Raw genomic sequence first — 24,095 nt, 5'->3', positions numbered from 1 at the left:
AGCTTCCAATAACTGTAAAAATCACTCTAAATTACAACGTGGATATTCTAGTCAATCATCATTAAAGCACTTCCTACTGCATAATAGCTAAGAAAAAATATGTATATGAAGAAATTTAAAACAGTATACAGATACATATCAGGTCCAGATTGTACAGGCCTTTTATATCTAAAAATCTTATTCAAGCTTTACTGTGTCACTATACATATGATCTAAAAACTAACAGTATAATTTGATGTTCTTTTCTTTAGTGGATTGTATCTGTGATTACTCTGTAGCTGTCATTGCTTTCACTTTGTGCGCGCGTGTGTGTTGTTTGCATGTTTGTGTATCCAGAATGGATAGTTCCCACAAAACAGGTTCTGTTCATGGGTCCCCACAATGCCATCAAGACAAGATAAAGTGTGTGAATATCGTAATGCACCCTGTAGCAAAAGCTTATTTCAAACACTCTGGCTCGAGTTTAAAGGAAACTTTACACCTCTTGTGAAGACACACGCGATGAGCGCACGGAGTAATAACGCAGTAATTATTATTGAGCTCAATCCGGTTCAAACATCAACATGCTGACAGGAGCTGCAGCTGGAGACGCTGTTTATATAGGTGGCCGTTTTTCATTAATGAGACCCTCAGTATCAACACTTTAAATTTGAAGGCTGTTAAGGAGGAGAAAATAACATTGCTTTGCTCATACAGAGTTGGAGGAAACATCCCAATATGTCCATTTTACTCTCCTTCAGGTTTAGTTCTAAGGTGGTACAGTGATCACAGCGCCTGGCATCGGCATTCATAGCCCACAAACATTTCCAGATGTTTTCCCATTACAATCATACATTCGGATGTATTTAATTGCTTCTAATTTTCAAGTCTAACCCTGGAGATTTGAGGTGTGCAGCGGTTTCTACTAGAAGAGCGGAATCGTACCAACAGAACCTCCTGGGCAGCAGCTCGGCTGTGTGTGAACCCCCCCCCCCCCTCCTGGAACACATTGTGACCCGACTTGTTGCTGTTAACATCAGCGAGCTCCTGCACTTTCTTCACAAGTTGGCTACAAGAGCAAAAGCTGAAAGTGAAGGTTGAAAGTGTGTTTATTTTACTTCCTCGAGTATTCTGTTTTTTTTTTCCTCGCTTTCACCTTCCCCATCTGTCGCTCCCTCTCTGTGCCCTTTTCTCTCTTTTTTTTTTTTTTTTACCCCTCACCCAGTCCGCTGAGGAGAAGGACACAACAGGTTCCGGAGATTCGGTGGAAATCTGCAGCGTTTTTGTCTCTCTGTCTGCGTCTTTTCGAACCTTTTAGTTACCCTTCCACCTTACTGTCCCTTGTTTTTCTAAAAAAAAAAAAAAAAAAAAAAAAAAAAAAAGATTTTCATGCCAGCAAAACTAGTCAGAGCTTGTTCTATTGAACTCTGCGAGTGTGTATGTGAGAGACGGAGGGAGAGAGGAGGGGTGGGGGGGACGCTGTGTGTGTGTGTGTGCAGGTGAATGAAAATGGGAATGAGAGCTTTGTTTATGGACGGCGGCAGCAGCTTAAAATGCAGAGCTGGAGCGGTTGTATGTAATTGTGCATGCGTGACTGTTTTGAAATCCCAACACCCACCCATTACACACACACACAGCCGCGCGACACCCGTCTCATCAAACAGTTGGACGTGGGCCAGGTTCATCTGTTAATGGACAGAGAGCGCCGGGACTCAGCCCTTCCTTCCTCTCTCTAACCCCTCTGTCTCTCTTTCTCTCCCCCCCCCCCATCCCCCAGGACACTCTAACCCCGTGCCCTCTCCTCCTCATCTCCCCATCTCTCACTATCTAGCTTTTTTTTGGTCGTTCCCCTGTTTCTCTCAACACCTCTCGGGGCGGTGCAGATTGGGGCTTGCATTTCCCTCATGCAGCAAAGATAAACATCGCGTGTGCGTCCTTTGTCCCGTCGGTCCGTCGGCGGGGCGGTGCTGGGTGGGTGGGGGGGGGGGGTGCGGGTGGTTGGGGGGTTGCATGTGCATGTCGACATTTGGAGAGCACCTCCAAAAGAAAAAAAAAAGCGTCCTCAGCGAGCTTGAGACAACAAAAAGATATGAAGCGAACCAAGGCCAAAAAGTATGTTAGGTCCACAAGGTGCGCTTTTGTGAGAGTGTGTGTTCGGGAGGGTGGGAGGGAGGGAGGCAGCAGCGGTGACTGCAGTTCAGAGCGTGTTGAAACACATCTGGAGTTCAATGGAAAACTGCAGGGGGATAAAAAAAAAAAAGCAGAGAAGAAAAAAAAGGGGCATGTGGGATTTCAACCGGGCTTTCCCGCTTCTTGTGGAGCGAGAGCGCACGAAAAGTTAACACTCCGTGCTTTACTCTCAATTTAACAAAAAAAATATATAAAAGTCAATGTCCTGATGCCACAGCTGTTGATTTTGTTTTTTTTTGGTGTGGCATGGAAAGGATGAGTTGCCCTCCGTGTGATGGCCGACTCGGTTTCTCCATCTTACTGTAGCTGCAGTTGAAGGGCAAGAATTTTGTAACAATACAGCTGATTTTCGCGGGGGCCTGAACCTAAGATCTTGTACTCTTTATGGAAGCATCTTTGCTTCACGTTCACATTTTATTTGTTTAATATTTTACATGTCACTTATCCTTCCTGAGGTGTTATATAGGCAGGATCTCAAGGTGCGGTTGTGGAGATAAGAGGGAACAGATGATGTGGTCCTGTTGGCATCTTAAGGGCATGACCTTCTGTCTGTACTGGAGGAGTCAGCGTCTGAGGCCGTGGCTCTTTCTGATACCGGAGTCTATCTCTGGCTTAACTGGAGAAGACAGACAGATTGGGGCCTTGTCCAGCGCTGTTTTTATCTGATGCCATGAGATCTGACTTTACAGGGTGATCTCCTGTAGATCTATCGTTGTGAGATATGGGTGTTCACCAGAGATCCCATTTACAAACTTTCTGCAGGATGGCTGGACTCGGCCACGGAGATAAGAAGGAAAGCCCCGTTACGTTATCCATGGGGAGGCTTAAAGTAGAGCTGCTGCTCCTCTGCATAAAAAGGAGTCAGCTGGGCTGGTTTAGGTATCTGATAAGGGGATCTCCTGGATTCCTTCTGGGCAGATCCCATTGGGAGGAGACCCAGAACTTGCCTGATAATTTGTTTATGGATTTATCTGTAAAAGATCTCTGGATTTTTGCTTCTAAACCAGTTACCTCAGCGACTGGGTCTTAGATGAGCGGAATATGAAGGATGGATGGTTTAAATAAAGTTTATTTCGATACAATAAAAGCTCATCATTAATCTGCAAAGACAAGCTCATCTCTTAAATGCCTCTGGCTATTTGTAAGTCAACTATCACCTAAAAAAAAAAAACACAAGCAAGCATTTTGGAACTAAAGAGGCATGTGGTACTATTTTAGTTTTGACCTTCAGTCTTTCAATTTTTCTTAATGAAGAGAAGGTATTTGCATTAAATGCACACTGCAGAGATGTGGTTTCTGTGTATTCTTGCTTTCAGGGCTGCATAGACGGTCTTCCAAGCTGGAACCTAAATGCCAGTTTGCTTTACAGTTGATATTTGACTTTGGCAATCTTGCGTAGAGAGTAAGTCGGGGTTGACTTTAACTGCCCTCTCTCTTCTTTGGTCCGTGCACAAATTTGCGAAGGGGCAGTTTTAATCGGAGTGTTAGTTTTAGTGAGTAACAGCTAATTCAATATCTGTGCGCTCTTACTGTTCCTCCTGCGTCTGCGGATGCTTCAGTATCTCTGTGCCATCCGAACACACCCACAGACTCAGACAGGAATGTTTAAAGGGTACATTTTAGCAGCTCTTTATCCGTTTTGGGGGTGGGTTTAGGAGGGGGGGGGGGTGCATGGGGTGTCGTAGATGAATTATCCATTAGATTTCATCATATCTTACGCGGGCAATTACATCAAGAAAATGATCGTGGGCACGGGATCAATTATGCATGCCCTTGGCCAAAGACCAGGCACTAGGCAGAAGGAGACAGCATGTGCACACGCACACACGCGCACACACACACACACACACACACACACACACGTGCAAAGACAAGGAGGATCTCATAGATGTGGCGCATCAGTTCATCTTACTGCCTAAAAAGTTCATACGCTTAATAATTTAGTTGTGTTCTGGATACAGTTTCCCAACTGAATATTAACAACTTTGAAGTGAGTAACAGCAGCCAGAGGTGTGTGTGTGTGTGTATGTGTATGTGTGTGTGTGTGTGTTGAAGTATTTGTAAGGAGGCTAAAAGGGACCTCAGGAAACAGGCCTTGTGAGTCTCACCGGAGACAGCACCTCAAAAACACACACACACACACACACACACACACACACACACACACTTTCACTCATCCATTACAACACTGTTTGCAACAGCCCTCATTCCTCTGCAATTAAGAATTCCTTTTCATCGGTACGTAGGTTCCCATATCTCGCTCACAGCGCTTGTACACAAACCAGGAGAATAAGAGGGATAACAGGAGTGTCTGTGAGAGTTGAAGGTTAGGAAGAGAGGTTTAAAAGATGAGAGGAGGAGGGGGGGGGGACAATAAAGAGGAAAACAAAGAGATTAGTGCCTGTGCTCTGCTTCTTGTTTGTTGTTCCTACTTTCTTAATTGTCAGGCTTTATTAGTAAAAGAAAATTGATTTCCTTTATTGACTCTTCTTTTTGTCCTGCTCTCACAAAAAAAAAAAGTAACACAGGTATCTGAGCACAAAAGGCGGAACAGAGCGACTCTGCGCGCGCCGCCTGCAGAAACAGAAGCGTTTTTTCCTTCTAAAGACAGAACAATGGGGCGCATTTTCTTTGTTTCGTTCCCTTTTTAAAGAGTTTTCCCCGTTCGGAGAGAAACTCAATTACCAAGACGAATCGCCGGCTCCAAAATGGCCGAAGATATAGGACGTAAGCTGCAGCTGACGCAAGTACGTTCGAGGAGAGGCAGAGAGACTGAAAGAGATGTGGGCACTGACAACATGTCAGGACCTAAATGTACAGGAGAGAGCCAGATGGTTCACGCTGGGTGATCTTTGTCAGCGTGTTTGTGAAAAACAAGAAGTGTAATGAGGAAACGGCGGAGACATCATGCAAATTAAACACGTCCAATCTCTGGGTCCCTTCTTAGTCGTTGTTGCAATTAAAAATGGTTACTTTCATTTATATTATATAGAGATATCTCTAACCTAAGGCGTAAATGAATAAAAACACACACACACACAGCCGCACAGAGAAGCATTAAAACACGCAAACACCTCCTGACATGCCGGCTCTGACAAGCGTGGCTGATGTGCGCCTCCAATGCGCATGGTAATAGCCCAATCAAAAATGCAAAACAATTGGCAATTACTGCGAGGACCTAATGGTCATTAGAATTTACAACAAGGTAATGAGATAAAGTCTGCCCATTGCATGCATATTCATAAAGCTATCTGTGCTTTGAAGATTAAAGTAGCGCTTAAAATTCAAATGAGCCGCCGCAAATTATCGAGAAAGAGTCGGGACTTCGGCTGGGGCCGGTGATGTGGAGTCGCACCTGATAATCCGTCCAGAAACCAGCGGTGGTTAGCGTTGAACTTTGAGGCTGCCAACTGGGAAGCACCACCTCCAAAATCAACACCAACGTCCGCACAGAGAAGTCAAATGCTTTCTAAAGGACGGCTTTATGGTCAGATGAGACCATTTCCAGCGCTTTGGTCACAATGGCAGTGGAGGAGTCGACATGATGCTATCACATTTAACACCACTACACTCCTCAAGCATGGGGGCTGTATCGTGCTCTGAGGCTACCGGTACTGGTGCCATGCACAAAGAGGATGGAACAGTAAAAAAGAGGATCTGCTGCCACATTATTCAAATCCATTTTAGTTTAACAGTAACTTTTAATCTGAGATGGACACAGTGGGGCTTTCCCAACATAATAGGTGGTTTTGCCACGATAAAGCTGGCAAACATTACATTTCTGAAATGGCTCAGACCTCCTTCAATCCTGTTGAAAATGTGTGGTGCACTAAAAAGTCGGGTGTGACCATTAAAATAAACTCTATTCTGCCAGGAGGATTGCCAGAACAGTGCCAGAGGCTCGTGGATGGCTCCAAAATGTGTGGCCGAGGAACGACCGACTTAAGGGCGGTCACCTAAGTACTAGTAAAGGGTGTATACATATATCTGAGTTTGTGTGTAGAATTGTTGGCCCTGTGTGGACTAGAGAAAGTCCACAATAAGGGGAAACATTTGGCAGCAAACTTATTTGAAAATTCTATGCAATTGTATGTTGCGCACCTGAAAGAAGAATGCTTCATCTAAATCAACATGAGGGTATTTAAACCACAGGGGTGTCCAAAGTGCTGCCCAAGAGTCATCTTATGTGGCCCCGAACTGTTTAAGAATAATACAAATTTGTACCTCCAGTGAACACTTTTGTCATTTTTTAGGCAAAAGTGTACTCGCTCCACCACCTCTGGGAGAGTTTATTAAGCTAAAATCCAGCACTAGTGGAACGGTAACAAGAGCTTCTACTAGAGTTGACTGTGTAATACATCACAGATGCACAACATTTAGTCCACATGTGTTATTAGTCAAGAGTACAGAAATTTGGAACAACATCCCAGCTGTTATAAGAGACTACATACATCCACTACTACATTCAGTCCACTTAAAACCAATTGTAAAAGATGGCTCAAAGGGAAACAGACCTGTGATCACTAATGTCAGATTATCCTTATCATGTTCTGTATTGTTAATGTTCCACTGCCTTTTATTCTATTGATTGATTGATTGATTGATTGATTGATTGATTGATTGATTGATTGATTGATTGATCGATTGATTGATTGATTGATGTCTTCTGATGTCTTGCTTTTTTTCTAATTGACTTGCCAGGGACTACAGATGTAAAGTAGCCTTCGGGCTAATTCTGGCATATTAACATTGAAATGTTTATGAATGCACTGTCCCTTTTAAATAAAGAAAAAACTAATGAAAAATGCAATTCTTTAATGAAAAGGCTCAATTTGTTTGTTTTGTCACTGGCCATGTTTACTTCCATTTTACCTTTAATTTCCTATGAAGTAAGTTTTACACAAAAACAGAATAGGGCACACCCATTCATTAAACTTGGATAAAAGGAAGCAAAGTTCTCATATTTTCTGCTGACAATGGACGAAAAAAAATTCTAGACAATAAAACAGAAAATAATTGCCAAAAACGTTGGAAAACTACATGTCAGGACTCAGCTGGCAGAGCCGTGCAGTTTCTGCCGGCCCTGCCCTCTCTGCTTCCCTCCGCAGGTGTTTGCGGTTGACTGGTGGGCGGGGCACGCACACCTACGGTTGGTTCAGCAGCGCCGGGCCGCGCTATAAGAACTGCGCACGGACAGCAGGAGGATGCCAGAGTATTAACCTGAGTGGTATGCGAAAGGCCACTGTCTTCGACAGATCTCCAGTTTTCGATAAACTGATCATCTCTCTGTGCTCTCCAGGTCTCATCTGATCGCCCTCCCGGCGGATCCCTCTCTAGGAGTCACCTGTGCCCGCTCAGTACGGTTCCTCGGATCCCTTCCCCGTGCCAAGTGTCTGAACTGGAACCCCTCGGGACTCACCTGGTTCCTCCTGCTGCTCCTGGACCTCTGGATTCTCCGGCGCTGCTCGGATTCCGTTCAGCCTGCGCCCGCCGGTCACTCAGACACCTGCCACCAGCTCCATCAGGCAAGGCTGAGTCCGTCCCATCCTCCCCGGCCCGGTTTCCTGCGCCCAGTGGTGAGCTTATGCCCAACTCTAACGTGTTTGGTTCCATCAACCCCTTTTTGACGTTTCCCTTTCCCTTGCAGCGTCTGAACGCGTCCTGGTCGGCCTTCGTTCCCGCTGTCCTCGTACCCTGATTTTCTGCTTAAATAAATCCTTTGAAACTGATTCCCTGCTGCCGTTCGTGTCCTGCATGTGGGCCAAACACTTAAAACCAGCCATGACAGAAGAATACTCTGGCCAAACCGAGCCCGCGGACACGTTCGGAAGAGCGTTAACCGCTCAGCAGGACCAAATTCGGGGCCTTGAGTCCACCGTTATGGCCATGCAAAGTCAGCTCCAGGGCGTAGCCGCCCAAATCCAACAGCTGACAGGCATCCTTAGCGCAACCTCCCAGCCAGTCGCTTCCGCGTCCCAGGGCCCCTCCCCTGAGCTTCTGACAGCCGAAACGTCTCCGCCTACCTCCGAAACTTCCTCACCCAGCCCCGAGAAGTTCTCGGGGGACAGCGGGGACTGTGGAGGTTTTTTGTTTCAATGTTCCCTCACTTTTAATCGCTGTCCTCGCTCGTTTCCCCATGACGACGCAAAGATTGCTTATATTTTGCGTTTACTCTCGGGAAGAGCTCTCAGATGGGCCGAGTCCCGTTTCCCCGATTGTAATCAATTCGGCTGCACTTTTAGTGAGTTCTTGACTGAGTTTAAGATGGTTTTTGCGGCGGAATCTGACGAAGTCCAAGACTCCAGACGCCTCCTTGCCCTCAGGCAGCGGGGGCGGCGCGTCGCAGATTATGCCATAGAGTTTCGCACTCTGGCGGCAGCAGCCGGCTGGGAACAGCGCGCGCTTAAAACGGTGTTTCATCAATCCTTAGATGAACCTTTAAAGGATGAATTGGCTCGCCTAGAGGAACCCACATCCTTAAATGAGCAGATCGCGCTCGCGATCCGGTTAGATAACCGTTTAAGGGGGAGGTTTAAGGGCAGAACTGAGAGTTCTCACGGCCCGACTCCCGGACTCGGCATATGTTAAACCCACAGCGGCTTCCCCACCCCCTGCGGCCCCTCCTTCTCCACCCGAGCCCATGCAGCTGGGCCGATTGCGGTTAACTCCCGAGGAGAGGCAGCAGCGCATGACTGCCAGGTTGTGCCTATATTGCGCTTCTCCCCGTCACTACATAAACGATTGCCCCGAACGGCCAAAAGAACGGGCCCGCCGGCTGTAGCAGGGAAGCCGGCGGACCAACCTATGTTGTTCGCCCCTGCCCCGTCACGACTTTGCCTTAGCGCAATTATTGTTACTTTTCGAGAAACCTTTAAGTTGTCCGCCCTGATAGATTCAGGGTGCGATTTTAATTTAATCGACCAGTCTTTTGTTCTTCGTTCCCAGCTCGAGACTGTGCCCCTTCGCACCCCTCTCCGCGTCTCAGCCCTAAATGGTGGGATCCTCCCATGTATTACCCACCGAACTAAGCCCCTGGAGTTCGTAGTTTCAGGAAACCACAGAGAACGAACTACCTTTTTAGTTTTCCCTGTAAAACAGGCTTCGCTTGTCCTGGGCTTTCCGTGGTTGAAACAGCACAACCCACACATAAACTGGACCGACCGGCGAATCGAAGCCTGGTCACCTGAGTGCCTCTCTACTTGCTTACAGTCGGCGGTCCCTGTCAGCCCGATCTCCGCTCAGCCCTCAGCTGAGGTGGATCCGGAGATTTTAGGACTAATACCCGAGTCATACCGAGACCTTAAGCTGGTTTTCAGTAAGTCTCAGGCAAGCTCGCTGCCGCCCCATCGGCCGTACGACTGTGCGATCGACCTTCTGCCGGGCGCGCCGCTGCCTACCAGCCGCCTGTACAATATTTCTCGAGCTGAGCGGCAGGCGTTAGAGAAATATATTAAAGAGTCACTAGCTGCTGGGTTGATTAGACCATCGTCCTCTCCCCTCGGGGCCGGGTTCTTTTTTGTCGCTAAGAAGGATGGCACCCTTCGCCCATGTATTGATTACCGCGGGCTAAACGCTATTACGGTCAAGAATAAATACCCCCTCCCACTCCTCTCCTCCGCACTCGAACCGGTTCAGTCCGCTACCATCTTCACCAAGTTAGATCTGCGTAATGCTTACCACTTGGTCAGGATCCGCCGGGGGGATGAGTGGAAAACGGCTTTCAAAACACCGCTGGGTCACTTCGAATACATGGTGATGCCCTTTGGTCTCTGCAACGCTCCGGCGGTTTTCCAAGCTCTAGTAAACGACATACTTCGTGACTTCCTGAACCTCTTCGTTTTTGTTTATTTGGATGACATCCTCATTTACTCCCAAACCCTCTCAGAGCATCAACATCATGTGCGCCTCGTACTCCAACGACTCCTCGAGAACCGACTTTTCATCAAAGCCGAAAAGTGCGAGTTCCACAAACCTTCCGTTACCTTCCTTGGTCTGATCTTGGAAGGGGGGCGAGTCCGGTCAGACCCAGAAAAGATCAAGGCTGTCATCGAGTGGCCGGTGCCCGAGAACCGCAAGGAGCTGCAACGCTTCCTCGGTTTTGCCAATTTCTACCGCCGCTTCATCCATAGTTACAGCCAGATCGCCGCCCCCCTCCATGCCCTCACATCCACTAAGATCCCTTTCGAGTGGAGTACAGAGGCTAACTCTGCCTTCTGCAATTTAAAAGAGAGGTTCTCCCAAGCTCCTATCCTCATCCACCCCGATCAAACCAAACAGTTTGTTGTGGAGATCGACGCCTCCGACACAGGAGTGGGGGCCGTGCTCTCTCAGTGCTCAGACCAAGATCAGAAGATGCATCCCTGTGCCTTCTTCTCCCGTCGTCTGTCCCCCGCAGAACGCAATTACGACGTCGGGGACAGGGAACTTTTGGCCATAAAATTAGCCCTAGAGGAATGGCGCCACTGGCTTGAAGGGTCCGAGCAGCCCGTGTTGATATGGACAGACCATAAGAACCTGGCCTACCTGCAAACAGCCAAACGCCTCAACACCAGGCAGGCCCGTTGGTCTCTTTTTTTTTTCTCGCTTTAACTTAACAATTTCCTACCGCCCTGGTTCCAAGAACCTAAAGCCCGACGCCCTTTCCCGCCTATATGCGCCCCTGGACTCCATTAAGGAACCCCCCCCCATCCTACCCCCGACCTGCACCTTTGGTGCGCTGCAATGGGAGATTCAGGACCTCATCTCCCAAGCCCTGCACTCCGACCCTGATCCGGGAAACGGCCCGCCCAACCGGACCTACGTCCCCTCCTCCGTGCGGCTTCAGGTTATCCAGTGGGCACACTCTGAGAAATTCTCTGCGCATCCCGGTGTCCACAGAACCCTCACATTCATCTCCCGGCGGTTTTGGTGGCCCACCTTGTCAAAAGATGTTAGACAATTTGTCCTCTCCTGCCCTGTGTGTGCACGAAACAAACACTCCAATAGACCTCCCGCGGGCCTGCTCCAGCCCCTGCCGATCCCAGAACGTCCATGGTCCCACATAGCCTTAGATTTCGTCACGGGCCTGCCCTCCTCTCAGGGCATGACCACAATCCTTACCATTGTTGACCGGTTTTCTAAGGCTTGTCACCTCGTTCCCCTCCGAAAGCTCCCTTCAGCCCTCCAGACGGCCCAGCTCTTGGTGAAGCATGTTTTTCGCCTGCATGGCATCCCGCAGGATGTTCTGTCTGATCGTGGTCCTCAATTTATATCTCGGGTCTGGAAGGAGTTTGCCTCGGCCATTGGTGCCAGGTACTCCTTAACCTCCGGTTACCACCCACAGACCAACGGTCAGACAGAGCGGCTAAACCAGGAGCTGGAGACCGCTCTGCGTTGTCTCACTTCCTCGAACCCCACTGACTGGAACCAATATTTGCCCTGGGTCGAATATGCACACAACAGCCATGTCTCCTCCGCTACAGGCCTTTCCCCCTTCGAGACCTCCTTGGGGTACCAGCCTCCTCTCCTTCCTGAGGACCACAGACAGATCGCGGTCCCGTCTGTCGAGACTCACATCAACCGCTGCAAACAATTCTGGGCCCAGACAATCAGAGCGCTGAAGACGTCAGCTGAAAGAAACCGTCGATTCGCTGATCGGAGGCGAATTCCGGCTCCCACCTACCACCCCGGTCAGCGAGTTTGGTTGTCCACTAGGGACATTCCAGCCAGGTCCTCCTGCCGCAAATTGTCTCCACGTTTTACTGGTCCCCATGAGATAGTTTCCATCGTCAGCCCCACAGCCGTCCGTCTCCGCCTCCCGTCTCACTCCCGAGCTCATCCTACGTTTCATGTTTCTCTAATCAAGCCCGTCCTCCCCAGTCCATGTGGCCCTCCGGCCGAACCCCCACCACCCACCCTTGACCATCTCGGACGTCAGGTTCAGAGGATCGTTGCCTCCCGTCGGCGCGGTAGAGGACATCAGTACCTCGTCGATTGGGTGGGCTGCGGTCCCGAGGATCGGTCGTGGGTTCCTGGGTCTTCCATTCGTGACAGCTCCCTGATCAATGCTTTCTTGTCCTCTCGTCCCTCCACATCCTCCTTAAGGTCGCCGGGTGGCGACCGTTGAGGGGGGGGGTGGTGTCAGGACTCAGCTGGCAGAGCCGTGCAGTTTCTGCCGGCCCTGCCCTCTCTGCTTCCCTCCGCAGGTGTTTGCGGTTGACTGGTGGGCGGGGCACGCACACCTACGGTTGGTTCAGCAGCGCCGGGCCGCGCTATAAGAACTGCGCACGGACAGCAGGAGGATGCCAGAGTATTAACCTGAGTGGTATGCGAAAGGCCACTGTCTTCGACAGATCTCCAGTTTTCGATAAACTGATCATCTCTCTGTGCTCTCCAGGTCTCATCTGATCGCCCTCCCGGCGGATCCCTCTCTAGGAGTCACCTGTGCCCGCTCAGTACGGTTCCTCGGATCCCTTCCCCGTGCCAAGTGTCTGAACTGGAACCCCTCGGGACTCACCTGGTTCCTCCTGCTGCTCCTGGACCTCTGGATTCTCCGGCGCTGCTCGGATTCCGTTCAGCCTGCGCCCGCCGGTCACTCAGACACCTGCCACCAGCTCCATCAGGCAAGGCTGAGTCCGTCCCATCCTCCCCGGCCCGGTTTCCTGCGCCCAGTGGTGAGCTTATGCCCAACTCTAACGTGTTTGGTTCCATCAACCCCTTTTTGACGTTTCCCTTTCCCTTGCAGCGTCTGAACGCGTCCTGGTCGGCCTTCGTTCCCGCTGTCCTCGTACCCTGATTTTCTGCTTAAATAAATCCTTTGAAACTGATTCCCTGCTGCCGTTCGTGTCCTGCATGTGGGCCAAACACTTAAAACCAGCCATGACACTACACACCTTTGTTTTATTAAGACAAAACTAAAATTGCGCTACTTTCACTAAAATACTGGATGTTTAGTTTATCCCTGAGTGAAAAGGAAAAAATTCACAACTAGATCAATGATGTGTTTACGTTTTTAAATATTATGGCCCCTGAGTACTTTCAGCTTTGGGATTTTGGCCAGCGTTGCAAAACACACCAGAGTCAGAGTGGGACTGTATACACATCTGATTCAAACTGCATTTAAGGAAAAACAAAGAAAATACAAAAAACAGGTAAAAATGATAACAAAACAATTGAGATGTGGGTAGAGGGACATTTTTATAGCAACATATAATTGAGCTTGTCATTTCATATTGATGTCAATATGATGGGAAATTGTGAAAATGAAGCTAACATTGTACTATCAGCTTGTAAGATTTAAAAAAAAAGAGATCCCTTACATCTTGTAAAAGAAAAAGGAAACCAGGGTTGTAGGTAAAGAGCTTCAGATGCAACTGCAGCGACACGTTAAAGCTAGAAACCGAGAAACTCCATCTGTTTACAATATGCCAAGAAGAAGGATGAGAAGCAACGGAGGAGATGGTCGCGGTGACAGGAGGAAGCCGACTGAACCCCGGGATGTAAAAACTCAACAATTAGACTGAGTCACACAGAGGTGGCTCACACAAGAAGCTATAGGGCGGTCATACGTCGAGGTGGCAGTTCGGCCAAACTGGGGACACGAAATCAGAGAGAAGAACACACACACACACACACACACACACACACACACACTGCCAGCTCAGCTTTGGCAACCTTTAACAGGGGCTACCCTACATCCACTCACACTGAAACACACAACTGATGCAAGTAATGACAGGTAGCACTTACAAATGGACGCATAAGTCGTCTATGTGCGTGTGTGTGCATGCGTTCGAGAGTGTGTGTGTGTGTGTGCGTGTGTGTGTGTGGTATATAAAGCCAGTCTGTAATCCAGTGGCCTATATAAATAAGCTTTGTAGTGTATAAACAGTTTTATGTACAAGCCTTCAACATAATAAGAGACCTGAGCTACATGTGCAGCCCCAGTGTGTGTGTGTGTGTGTGTGTGTGTGTGTGTGTGTGTGTGTCCACAGGAGCAAACAGCCTCACAATCAGAGAGAGAGAGAGAGCGGCCAAAAACAGCAGCTTTCCCTCTCACCACCAAGAAGTAAATGTAGCGTGGATATCGAGACACTTGCATAAACACAAAGAGCCGGATCAATAAACAATCCTCCATCACAGAGAGAGCGGGTCGACCCGACGTCACCGACACACCGCCACCACCGTGGGGAAACACTTCTCCTCCTCTTACGTCTCATCCCGCCCTGTCACTATTTAGGAAAAGCTGGCCAGCCAGCCAACAAAAGGCTTGGAGGTCTCTTTTTTTTTTTTTTTCTTGGGTGTTGTTGCTGTTTAGTTTTCATTTTTAACACATCTGTCATCATCCTTGACCGTTGTCGCTGTCTTTTTTGGTGCGTCAGCGCCGCTCTTCCGAGAGATCCACCGTCAGTCAAACTGTGTGGGCAGGCTGACGTCTTTCCCTGGGATTTTTTATTATTTTATTTTCTCCAAGTCGTTTCTTCATCGCGGTGCTGCTGTTCATTCCCTGTTCTGCTTCTATTTATTCCAGGCCCCCGAGTGATGCGTCACTTCCAGCAAGTCCTGGGCAGGGATGAGATTCTCACGGTTTTCTAACCTGGTATATTAGGACGTAAAAATGTCATCTGTCTAGGCAACTATTATCCCAACTGCTGCTAAAATGATACAATATGAAACATTGTGATTGTTACAGTTACGATTGTATCTGATTTGATTTATTTATAGGTTATCAATGGAAAAACATGAATATTATCCCTTTTACAGGTCCAACAAACCGGTATTAGCTGCTGAATTATTACGGTAATCAGGCCGATGCATCAGGCCTTCACTCTGCTGCTGAACAGACGTGGCACTATCATCTTGTCAAAAGTTACAATTAACACCGTGATACCTCACTAAGACATTTGGGTGGCAATCGTTAAGCTTCCCCACTATGACTCTGGGTTTTTTTTTTTGTGACCATAAACATTTTTTTGTGTTCTGTAAGCAAAAACGGGGGAAGTCTAATAGCCGTCTTTCAGCCACCTGACCGTCAGTGCGCAGCAACAGGCTTAACAGGCTAAACTTCAGTCACTTTCTCCGGCATCCCGTTCAAAAGTGTTTAAACAGAACGAACCGGATCACCAAATATTCACGCGACCATCTTCCTCTGGCTGTACGACAATCTTACGTTACGCTTCTATAATTTTCACAGGATTTGTCAAAGCACAAATGGAAAAAGCGCAGCCCACCTTCAGCCCGCTGACTGACAACACACAGAAACGGAGGGCGGAGGCAGCAGAGCCGCATCACTCCATGCCCCGTGCAGACGGAGAAAATCTGGGTCCCTCTGCTTTTTCTCTGGCGTCTCGTTAAAAAAAAGGACTTTAAACCGCAGACACGTTGCGATTGAACATTTGCGTTCATCTCTTCAAATCAGCCCTGGTTTAGCTCCTTCACGAGCGAGGATCGCTCAGAGCAGGCGGTGCACCTGGAGCCGTGGCATCGGCCTCTGCACTGACAAATCAAGATGTTATTTTACACTGATGCATTATTAACGACTGTTGATGATCACTTTTTTTTTTCCTCATTTTATTTCCCTTTCATCACTTTGCGCTGCAAGCACATGATTTGTTGGAAGAAAAATAAATAAATTCCAATCAACACTATAAGAAAAATACCACAAAAAAACAACAACAACAACGATCAAAGCAATCTGCTGTGCATGTGTGCAGGAATCTAATGATCACCGCAGGGAATCCCTCAGCTACTCCACAGAGAAGTCACAGGTCAGACTCAGGACCACGTTCAGCCTTAGCTTTAATCTGAATCCATTGTTTCGGCCCTTTCTCTTTTTCAGAGCGTAAGAAATCACTCGCATGATCCTCTGGAGGAGTCACAAGTAACACTGGTGATGTTGTCGGGATGTCATCAGGGTTACCTCAGCCCGGGGGCCTCGGGCTTTCACGAGTCTGGGAGAGAAAGGAGAGCTGCAGACAGAGGAAGACGGAGGTGCCCGCTATAAGCGGACGGGGGTTCAAAACCAGCAGCTTAACGAAATCTTCGCGCCAGTCGCTGAAAGCCCCGGATGCCTCGGCTTTATAAATATTCAAGGAGAGAACCTGCCGCATGAGGCTGCAGGACGAGGTTTATAGTAGTTAACACTTTAAGGCTGTCTTATATAACAGTGTGGGTGCGAGTGCTGAGGAATTACCAAACAGAGTCAAGCTCGACTCCACAGACTCGTCTTCATTTCATCACTGCTCTTAAACCCATAAGCAGCAACTTTCCATCTTCCCTGCCTCCACGATGCCTGTATTCTTTGTTTTACGCTCTTTTTTTTTTTTTTTGCTGAGCAGTAAATAATGCAGTCTAATTTTTATAACTGCGGTTCACAACAAAAGTCATCTCAGGTCATTTTTAGATTCAATTGATATCAGAGATATGTAATTAAATCAAATCCATTCAATCCAAATTGAGTTACTTACATTCCAGCTCAAATAGTGCCACAATGGAGTCCAGTTCAGTTTAAAATGCCATTTGGTGAAAAGTGTTCAGTCCAGTTTGAATCTTTTTTTGTCCTCCCAACACGCATGTGGCGACAATAGACAGTTGATGGTGTCAACGTACATATTGATGCAATATATCATTGGTGAAAAACATCAATTGTCCCTTTTTTTTTCCCCCTTTTTGCTTTTTTAGTCACACTTAAATGTTTGAAATCATCCAACAGGTTTTAAAAATGAGACAAAGATTACCTGAGTAAACAGTTTCAAATGATGATTTCATCTTTTAGGGGGGGGAGGCTAGCCAAACCATCTGGCTTAAAACAACATAAATTATAATTTCAGAGCACAGACATCAGACTTGCAGTCAAACGTAGCGGTGCTGGTGTCAGGGGTGGGGTTTAGGTGAGTTAGGGTTAGACAAGTTGCCACAATTGATTCCACCACAAGTCCTCTTCTACGAGAAAATCCCGGAGGAGAATGTCTGACCCATAGCTTGTGGCTTTAAACTCACACAATTTTGGTCACAGGGCAGGGCAATGGTCCAAAGCACAACAGCGAGTCCACTGTGAATCGCTTGAGAATAGATAAAAAAAAACCAAAATCAAGGTTTAGGAGTGCTCAAAGTCTGGTAAAAAAAAAAAAAATACGACTGAGATGTGGCTGTAGCGTGACCTTTGACCTGGCGTTCATGTGGCTAAATTAAAACAATTCTGCAACAAAGAGTGGTTCAAAAATCCTCCGGTGTGATGCCAGGTGTTACAAAAGCTTGACTGCAGCTGTTGCCACCAGGAGTGGCAAACAATTGTTAGTTTTTTTTTTTTATTGTTTTGTCCTCAGGGATAAGGTGAGTTTGAATAGCTTTTTTCCCTTAATAAACAAAATCATCATTTAAAAAAAAATGCTTTTCCATTTAGTTTATCTTTGCCTGATTGTTCAAAATTGCAACAACAAAACAAAAAAAACCAGACGAAATCTGCAAGAGGGCATCGTGGGGCAAATACCTTCTCACAGCAATGTCTACGTCAGCATCCAGATATATAACACAATGCAGGCCACTGGCCTTGGCGGCGGATTATTAGCTTTTCCCATCGTCCCTGTGGCCCGTACGGCATGTTTTATCCTGCCGCTGATGATTTCTACACACACACAGCAGCGTGTTTACATTCGGAGAGGCCATTCACCGTGCCGCCGCTGTTCAAACGCAGCGCAGCACTCCAGTCCACTAAATAAAATCTTATGTGGAGAAAAAAAAAGAAAGAAAAGAAAGGCAGACTAAAAAAAAAAAAAAAAAAAAAGGGAGAGCGACAATAGATTAGTGATGGCAGCCAGTGTGTGAAATCTCTTTGTTGGACTCGCCGGGATGTTCCACAGTATGAAACACACACACACACACACACACACACACGAACCTACAAACATACTGTAATTGATTCAGTATCAATTGGCTGTCCTGGATTTGCATTGACTACTAATGCATCAGAGAGAGAGAGAGAGAGAGAGAGAGAGAGAGAGAGAGAAACAAGCCAGACGGGAAAAAGAAAAAGAAGAGGAGGGACACGAGATGGAGGGAGAGCGTTCTGAAACAGAGCCAGACCGTGATTGGGTGTTAAAAATGCACTAATGTGCACTGAGATGGGCAGCATTAGCTGGTGATGATAAGCTAATTGCTAATCAGTAGATCATAGACTAACAATCCTCGTGGTGCGCGGCTCCGAGCCAGGGCGGTTCAGCGAAGGGGGCCGGAGCGCAATGGCAGACCGGATATTTTGGGTTGAGAAATGTGAGAAGTTTTTGGGGGGGGGGGGGGGGGGGGGATTTATCATCCCGCTCTTGTAAGCGATCCTATCCCCGCTAATGAGCTAATACAGATAGCTTATCAGCCGACGTTTCACCAAAATGCAGACCGCTGGGCCTCGTCGCCACTAGATTCTTGCACCTCGTCGTGAAGAAAATCAATTTGGAAAAACGAGACGGGAGGAATTGTATTTATAGTCGAGGTAATCCACAAAGAATTCCTTCTAAATTTCAATCTTCAAATCCAAGAATTTTTTCATTAGTATCCACCGCTGTGTGAACAAAAAAAAAAAAAATGGGACAAGACGTAGCTGTTCACATACACACAGACCTCTCTCTCTCTCTCTCTCTCTCTCTCTCTCTCTCTTTCGAGACATTAGCGATGCTGTTTCTGAGCGAGGGACCGCCTCAGGGATTATAATCAGAATTTTCATCTCAGTTAGGGATTAATAGAATAAATGGGCAAGCAAGAGAGCGCTAAGCACGTGTGTGTGTGTGTGTGTGGCTTGAACGGTCCGGTATGCATGCACAAACACACACACACACACACACACACACACATACACACACAGAAAACATCCAGGCCAGAGCCGTTTGTTAGTTGCAGGTAAAAAAAACAAAAAAAAAAACAAAAAAAAAAAGTGTGTTAGTCAGAAGCAGACATTTGTTTCTTGGAAATGCATGTGTGCACTCAGCTTGCACAGTACACTGGCAAAAGTGTGCCGGATGCATGCAAATGTAAAGATAGGCGATGCATAAAATCCTAAATGATGTCCAGTCAGCATTATTACTCCAGAATATATTCATTCCTTACAGTGAAAAGAAGAAAAAGAAAAAAAAACAGTTGCATCTTGATGCCCTTTTGTTGCCCTCGTGCAGAGGCTCTGTCAAGTTTTAAAAAGCAGAGCGGTCACAACGCAGGTTTTTACATCACCGTGAATACTTTCTGGATCGCCAACATCGCAGCTTCAGCAGATCATTATATGTTTTTTTTTTTCCCCCACATCCTCTTACAGTTTGGGGTCAATTAGGATGAAAGCTGGGATCGAGTAGGGGTGGAGGGGATACTAGCTTTATTTATCAGCTACCGAATTGGACGTGCTGCAAGGATTTACCGTGTGTGCCGCTGCGGAGAGATGCTCCACGGAAAGAAAGGAAAATTAAAGGAGAGGTGGGGGGGGGGGGGCAAGACGTCGGCTTAGACAGGCCATTTAGAGATTTGTCTTTCCTTTTCATGAAGGAAAAAAGAAAAGCAGCAAACTTTCAATAATGCTCGTCCTGTCCGCTGCTCAGTGTGTGTTGTCAGGCTTGGGGAAGATATATGCTGCTGCTGTCCTGTTTTGCTGTCCTGTCTGTGCGTACAGCTGTTCCCACCAAGACGTTCCCACACGCAGCACTATTCAAGAAACCAGACGCCCTTATTATGATGTAAATCGCTCTAATAACCCAGTTTAGCTGGTGAGTGTCTGCGCGAGTGAGCGTGTGTGTGTGTGTGCGCGTGTGTGTGCGTGCGTGCTTTACATACGTACAGACGGCGGATACACACAGGAGCTAAAAGACGAGCTCGTGTTTCTGCGGCCACGAAGCGCAAAGCGCGGGGATGGAGCACCGTTCTCCGCCGCTCCTTGTGGCTGCTACCTTTTCAGCCGTGGGAACCGAGCTCAGCTCCAAATGTTGAACGCTGGCCACATTTTCCTCAGATTCCTGAGCTGTGTTCAGCGAACAGGCTGATGATGGGTGTTTATCATCTCCCCCTCTCCGTGCACCGGCTAATTTAGTACACCGCTTAAATCTGCCGCTAATTAAAATGCACAAGGAAGAAGGGGAGGAGGGGGGGGGAGAGAGAGAGAAATAGCACTGTAACAAATAATTAGTCGTGTCGTAGCACTTCTGCGAGAAACGGCTCTGGTTTGATCTGAAGACGGAAAGGTAGAAGGATCCTTTGTCGTAAAGGTGAACTCGGAGAGGAGAGAAGGACCTGGGCTAAATTTATTTGGGTAAAACAAGGCATTCTGGGAAGGACTGTAAGCACACCAAGTGCAGGAGACAGAATGCTGTTGCTCCCGAGAATGAAACTCACACACACCTGGTCGGAGAATCCTCCTGCTTCAACACACACACACACACACACACACACACACACACACACACACACACACATATGCATTGACCCCTGGGACCACAAATTCAAGGGCACTCATGTCTCCTTTCCAGTGACCAGTGGGAATAGGCCACAGCGGGGAAAAAGCTGCGCAGACTAGGGAAAAAAAAGGCCCCCGCACTCTGCGCCAGACACAGCGGAATAACAAAGCCCTGCCTCACGCAAAGACAAACCCACACTACATCCTGACCGGCCCGCCGGTGCAGAACACACTTCATCTGCGACGTCCCCCTTACAGCAGAACGTGGGCGCCTGTTCGCTGCAGGTCGGGTGAAGCTGCGAAGCACGGCGGCTCGTTGCGCCACACTAAAAACAGGACCCGACTTCGACAGAAAGAGCCACTTTCCGTTCAGAACCTCAGCAAAGCTGCGCCTGAGCGATGAAGGGAAAGGGGGCGAAGAGCCTCTGCGTGTGCCGCCACGTTCCCACAGCGGCCCCTGCTCTGAACGTACCGTCGCTTGTTTTCTCTCTGCGGCCCGGAGCGTCTGTGTTCATACAGACGTAGACGTGATGTGCACTGTTGCTTTGTTTACCTGGGAGGGGCTCCTGTTTTGGGCAAATTCCCCGAGGCGTTGAGAACCTCTCGTCGTCTTCGTCTGCCAGCGTCGCCTGAACCCCGACTTCGACCGGCCTCCGGCCGCGCAGGGAGTTCAGGGCGGGTGAGGGGGTGAGGGCCAAACCGGGGGAGGGCGAGGGGGGCTTGTCCAGCCCTCTGCCTATCGTGAGGCAGGGCGGCCCGTGGCATCGCTTCCTCTTGTGCTCGATGAAGAGCAAAATGTCTGCCAGGGGAAAAGTGGCCTGGCACTGACCGCAGGTCAGGAGGTCCTGCTCCGAAGACGGGTGAGAGTCGGGACCCAGCCTGGCCAGCCGGCCCGCACCGGGGGCTAGATGGTGCCCGTTGAGGCTGCCGCTGTCCTCAGAGAGCTCCGAGCAGCGCTCCGACAGCTCCTCCGACGAGACCACGGCCTTGGAGAGGGGCTCGGCCGCTGCGGAGGCAGAGGGGAGAGAGAAATTAGACACCCGCGTTAAAATGGCTTATTTTCCAACCTATTGATACAACTCCTGGTGGGAAGTGATGAGAGGGACCAAACAGCCCCCCCCCCCAACCCCCCCCCCCCCTGCTGTCACACAGAGGATCAGAGTCAGAGAGACAACGCTTCACATGTGGTTTGCACAATAAGCGGCTGAGGACGTGGGGCCTTGTAATAATAGAAACGCATGAAAAGCAGGAAAAAATGATTACAACGCAAGATGGACATGGATCACAGATCACAGCAGTGAACGGTGGGAAATAATATCCCCAATGGATGCAAAGCTCCAATCACACGGCTTTAAAGATAACAATTTCATAGCCAATGACAGGGGGGGACGCTTGGAAAATAATGCGTTGAAAAACCTAAATATGTGGATGAGTTTGACTTTGCCGGTCCGTGTTTGTACACGGGCTGAGCCTTTAATCAGCGCGGTTCAGCACATGTGCTGCGAAAGGAGAAGGGAAGACAGGAGAGAGACATGGTGGGGGGGGGGGGGGGGGGGGGGAGTCGTCCCTCTGCTTTGATAACATGTGCTTCACTTGATGTTTAGGCCCAGAATGAGCCTGATTTCTCCCTCCTGCGGGGAGGAAGAAGTAGACGTGAAGGATCATTTTGTGGAGCTACAACAGCATCAGAGCGAGCAAAGCGGCAAAGCGGCAGGACTGAAACTCAGCGGCCCTCTTTAAAAAGAAAATCTTCCAGTCCAAGGTGAAGAGTCTGACTCTGCGCTAGTAGCCTAATGTGCACTGACCTTCTTTACTCATCTGCCAATTTCACATTTTAATGAACTTAAAACCACTGAGAATCAAAAAATAGATTTTAATTTTCACCGTCTGGGTGATTGGATACAGATTTTGGTCTGATAACAGGAAGGAGGGGAGTGGTGGGGGGGGTGCAGGGAGATGGGATGGAGCGCCGTATGGGCACACGTGTGGCCGAGTGTCTGCGGGAAAGTATGTACCTACAAGGGAGGGGGTTAGCTGCGTTGGTGGGAGTGTGGACTACATCCCCCCCCCCTCAATTTGTGGACGCCACGGTGCTGAAAGACATCAAACTGGGACGTGGATTCTACAGGCCGGCCCAGCAGCTCCCGGAGCGCTGCCTCCAAAAATGTCCCCTGTCTTTGATTAAACTTCAGGTCTGCGCAAGTTAGACAAACGCTCCTAAAGAAGGGGGTGGCATCGAACGCATTTGTTTGAAGAAAATGTAACCTGGCTGCAAAAAAAACCTCCCGACTCAAGAGGGTGAAATCGAGAGAGAACGTCTAGGTTGAAAGAAAAGGAGGGAAATGCATAAAAGAAAAAAAAAATCTCAGTGAAACAGAAATTGCGCAGAAGCAACTCATCTGTGTCTAATTTTAGAGAGCTGAACAAACAAGAAGAGGAGCAGAGGGGATATGTTTGCTGCTCACTAAATTCACATGCCGAAAGAGAATTTACAACCATCACTTTCCAGACCGTTAAAAAGAGCAACACACACACACACACACACATATATATATATATATATATATATATATATATATATATATATATATATATATATATATATATATATATATACACACACAAAGTACATCTAATGTATTTCTGTGTTTCTTTTAATTAAAAATAATACATCTAAAGCTAAAATTGTAAGAAGGGAGGTGGGAGTAGCCATGTGGAGGTGAGAGAAAATAAAATGATCAGATTTTTTTATTATAATTCCTCATACTTCACTCCGGAGAGGTGACATTTGAGCTGCGTTAGCCATAAACTGGACTTTCTGAAAGGTTCTGTGACAAATGAAATGTGGATACGCGTGTGCACGGCTAGAATGGGAGCGCAGGCTACATGTGTATAAAAAGTGATGCACAGACAAAAAAAAAAAAAACAGTAGTGCCGGAGACAGAACGTGGGTTTCGGGTGATGAAGACGAACTTGCAAGGGGGGATTGGGAGGGGGCTGCTGGGGTACTCCCTCCCTCTCTGTTTGCCCCTCTACCTATCCTTACGTCTTGTACGCTCTTCCTTTATTCTAAAAAGCTCGCAAAACATCAACCCGTATAGACAGGGAGGAGGAGAGGGGGGGTTTGGAGGTGAAACTCCTCAGGTTCAAGTTTGGAGCTGGATTTTCTAATCGCGCTCTGCCTCCTAGCGACGGCACAGGGTCATTGTCACTGCGTTGTCCCCTCTCAGAAGGAAATGCACCCCCCCCCCCCCCCCACACACACACACACACACACACACTTTCTCTTTCTCTGTCTCTGTCTCCAAACCAAGCACACGCGACTGCCCGTCAAACAACTCTAAAGGTAATTAAGCACCGACGCGTAAAGATGCGCTAAATAACTGCTTGATTGCTTGCGCGTGGAGCGCAAAGACAGGCGCACACTTTACCAACTGCCTCGCAGCTTTCCAAGACACCCGCACCAACTCTCCTACGGCATACCAAGCCTTTGCGCACAAATAAATTAACTCAAAACACATAAGTA

At 48.0% G+C, this 24,095-nt stretch overlaps 1 protein-coding gene across 1 annotated transcript in view; it reads right to left on the bottom strand.

Annotated features, from left to right (window-relative positions):
* LOC105934841 (B-cell lymphoma/leukemia 11A) overlaps positions 1–24,095 on the bottom strand; it is a 65,998-nt gene that overhangs the window by 40,778 nt on the left and 1,125 nt on the right. Inside the window, exon 2 of the mRNA XM_036126789.1 lies at positions 21,123–21,575. Within this exon, the coding sequence (XP_035982682.1) occupies positions 21,123–21,575 (453 nt within the window). The remainder of the gene's footprint in view (positions 1–21,122; positions 21,576–24,095) is intronic.

This window comes from Fundulus heteroclitus, chromosome 22 (genome assembly GCF_011125445.2).
Source record: "Fundulus heteroclitus isolate FHET01 chromosome 22, MU-UCD_Fhet_4.1, whole genome shotgun sequence".
NCBI classification, from domain to species: Eukaryota; Metazoa; Chordata; class Actinopteri; order Cyprinodontiformes; family Fundulidae; genus Fundulus; species Fundulus heteroclitus.
Note: the sequence above shows the minus strand (reverse complement) of the source record. Positions and strands in the feature narration are given on the sequence as shown.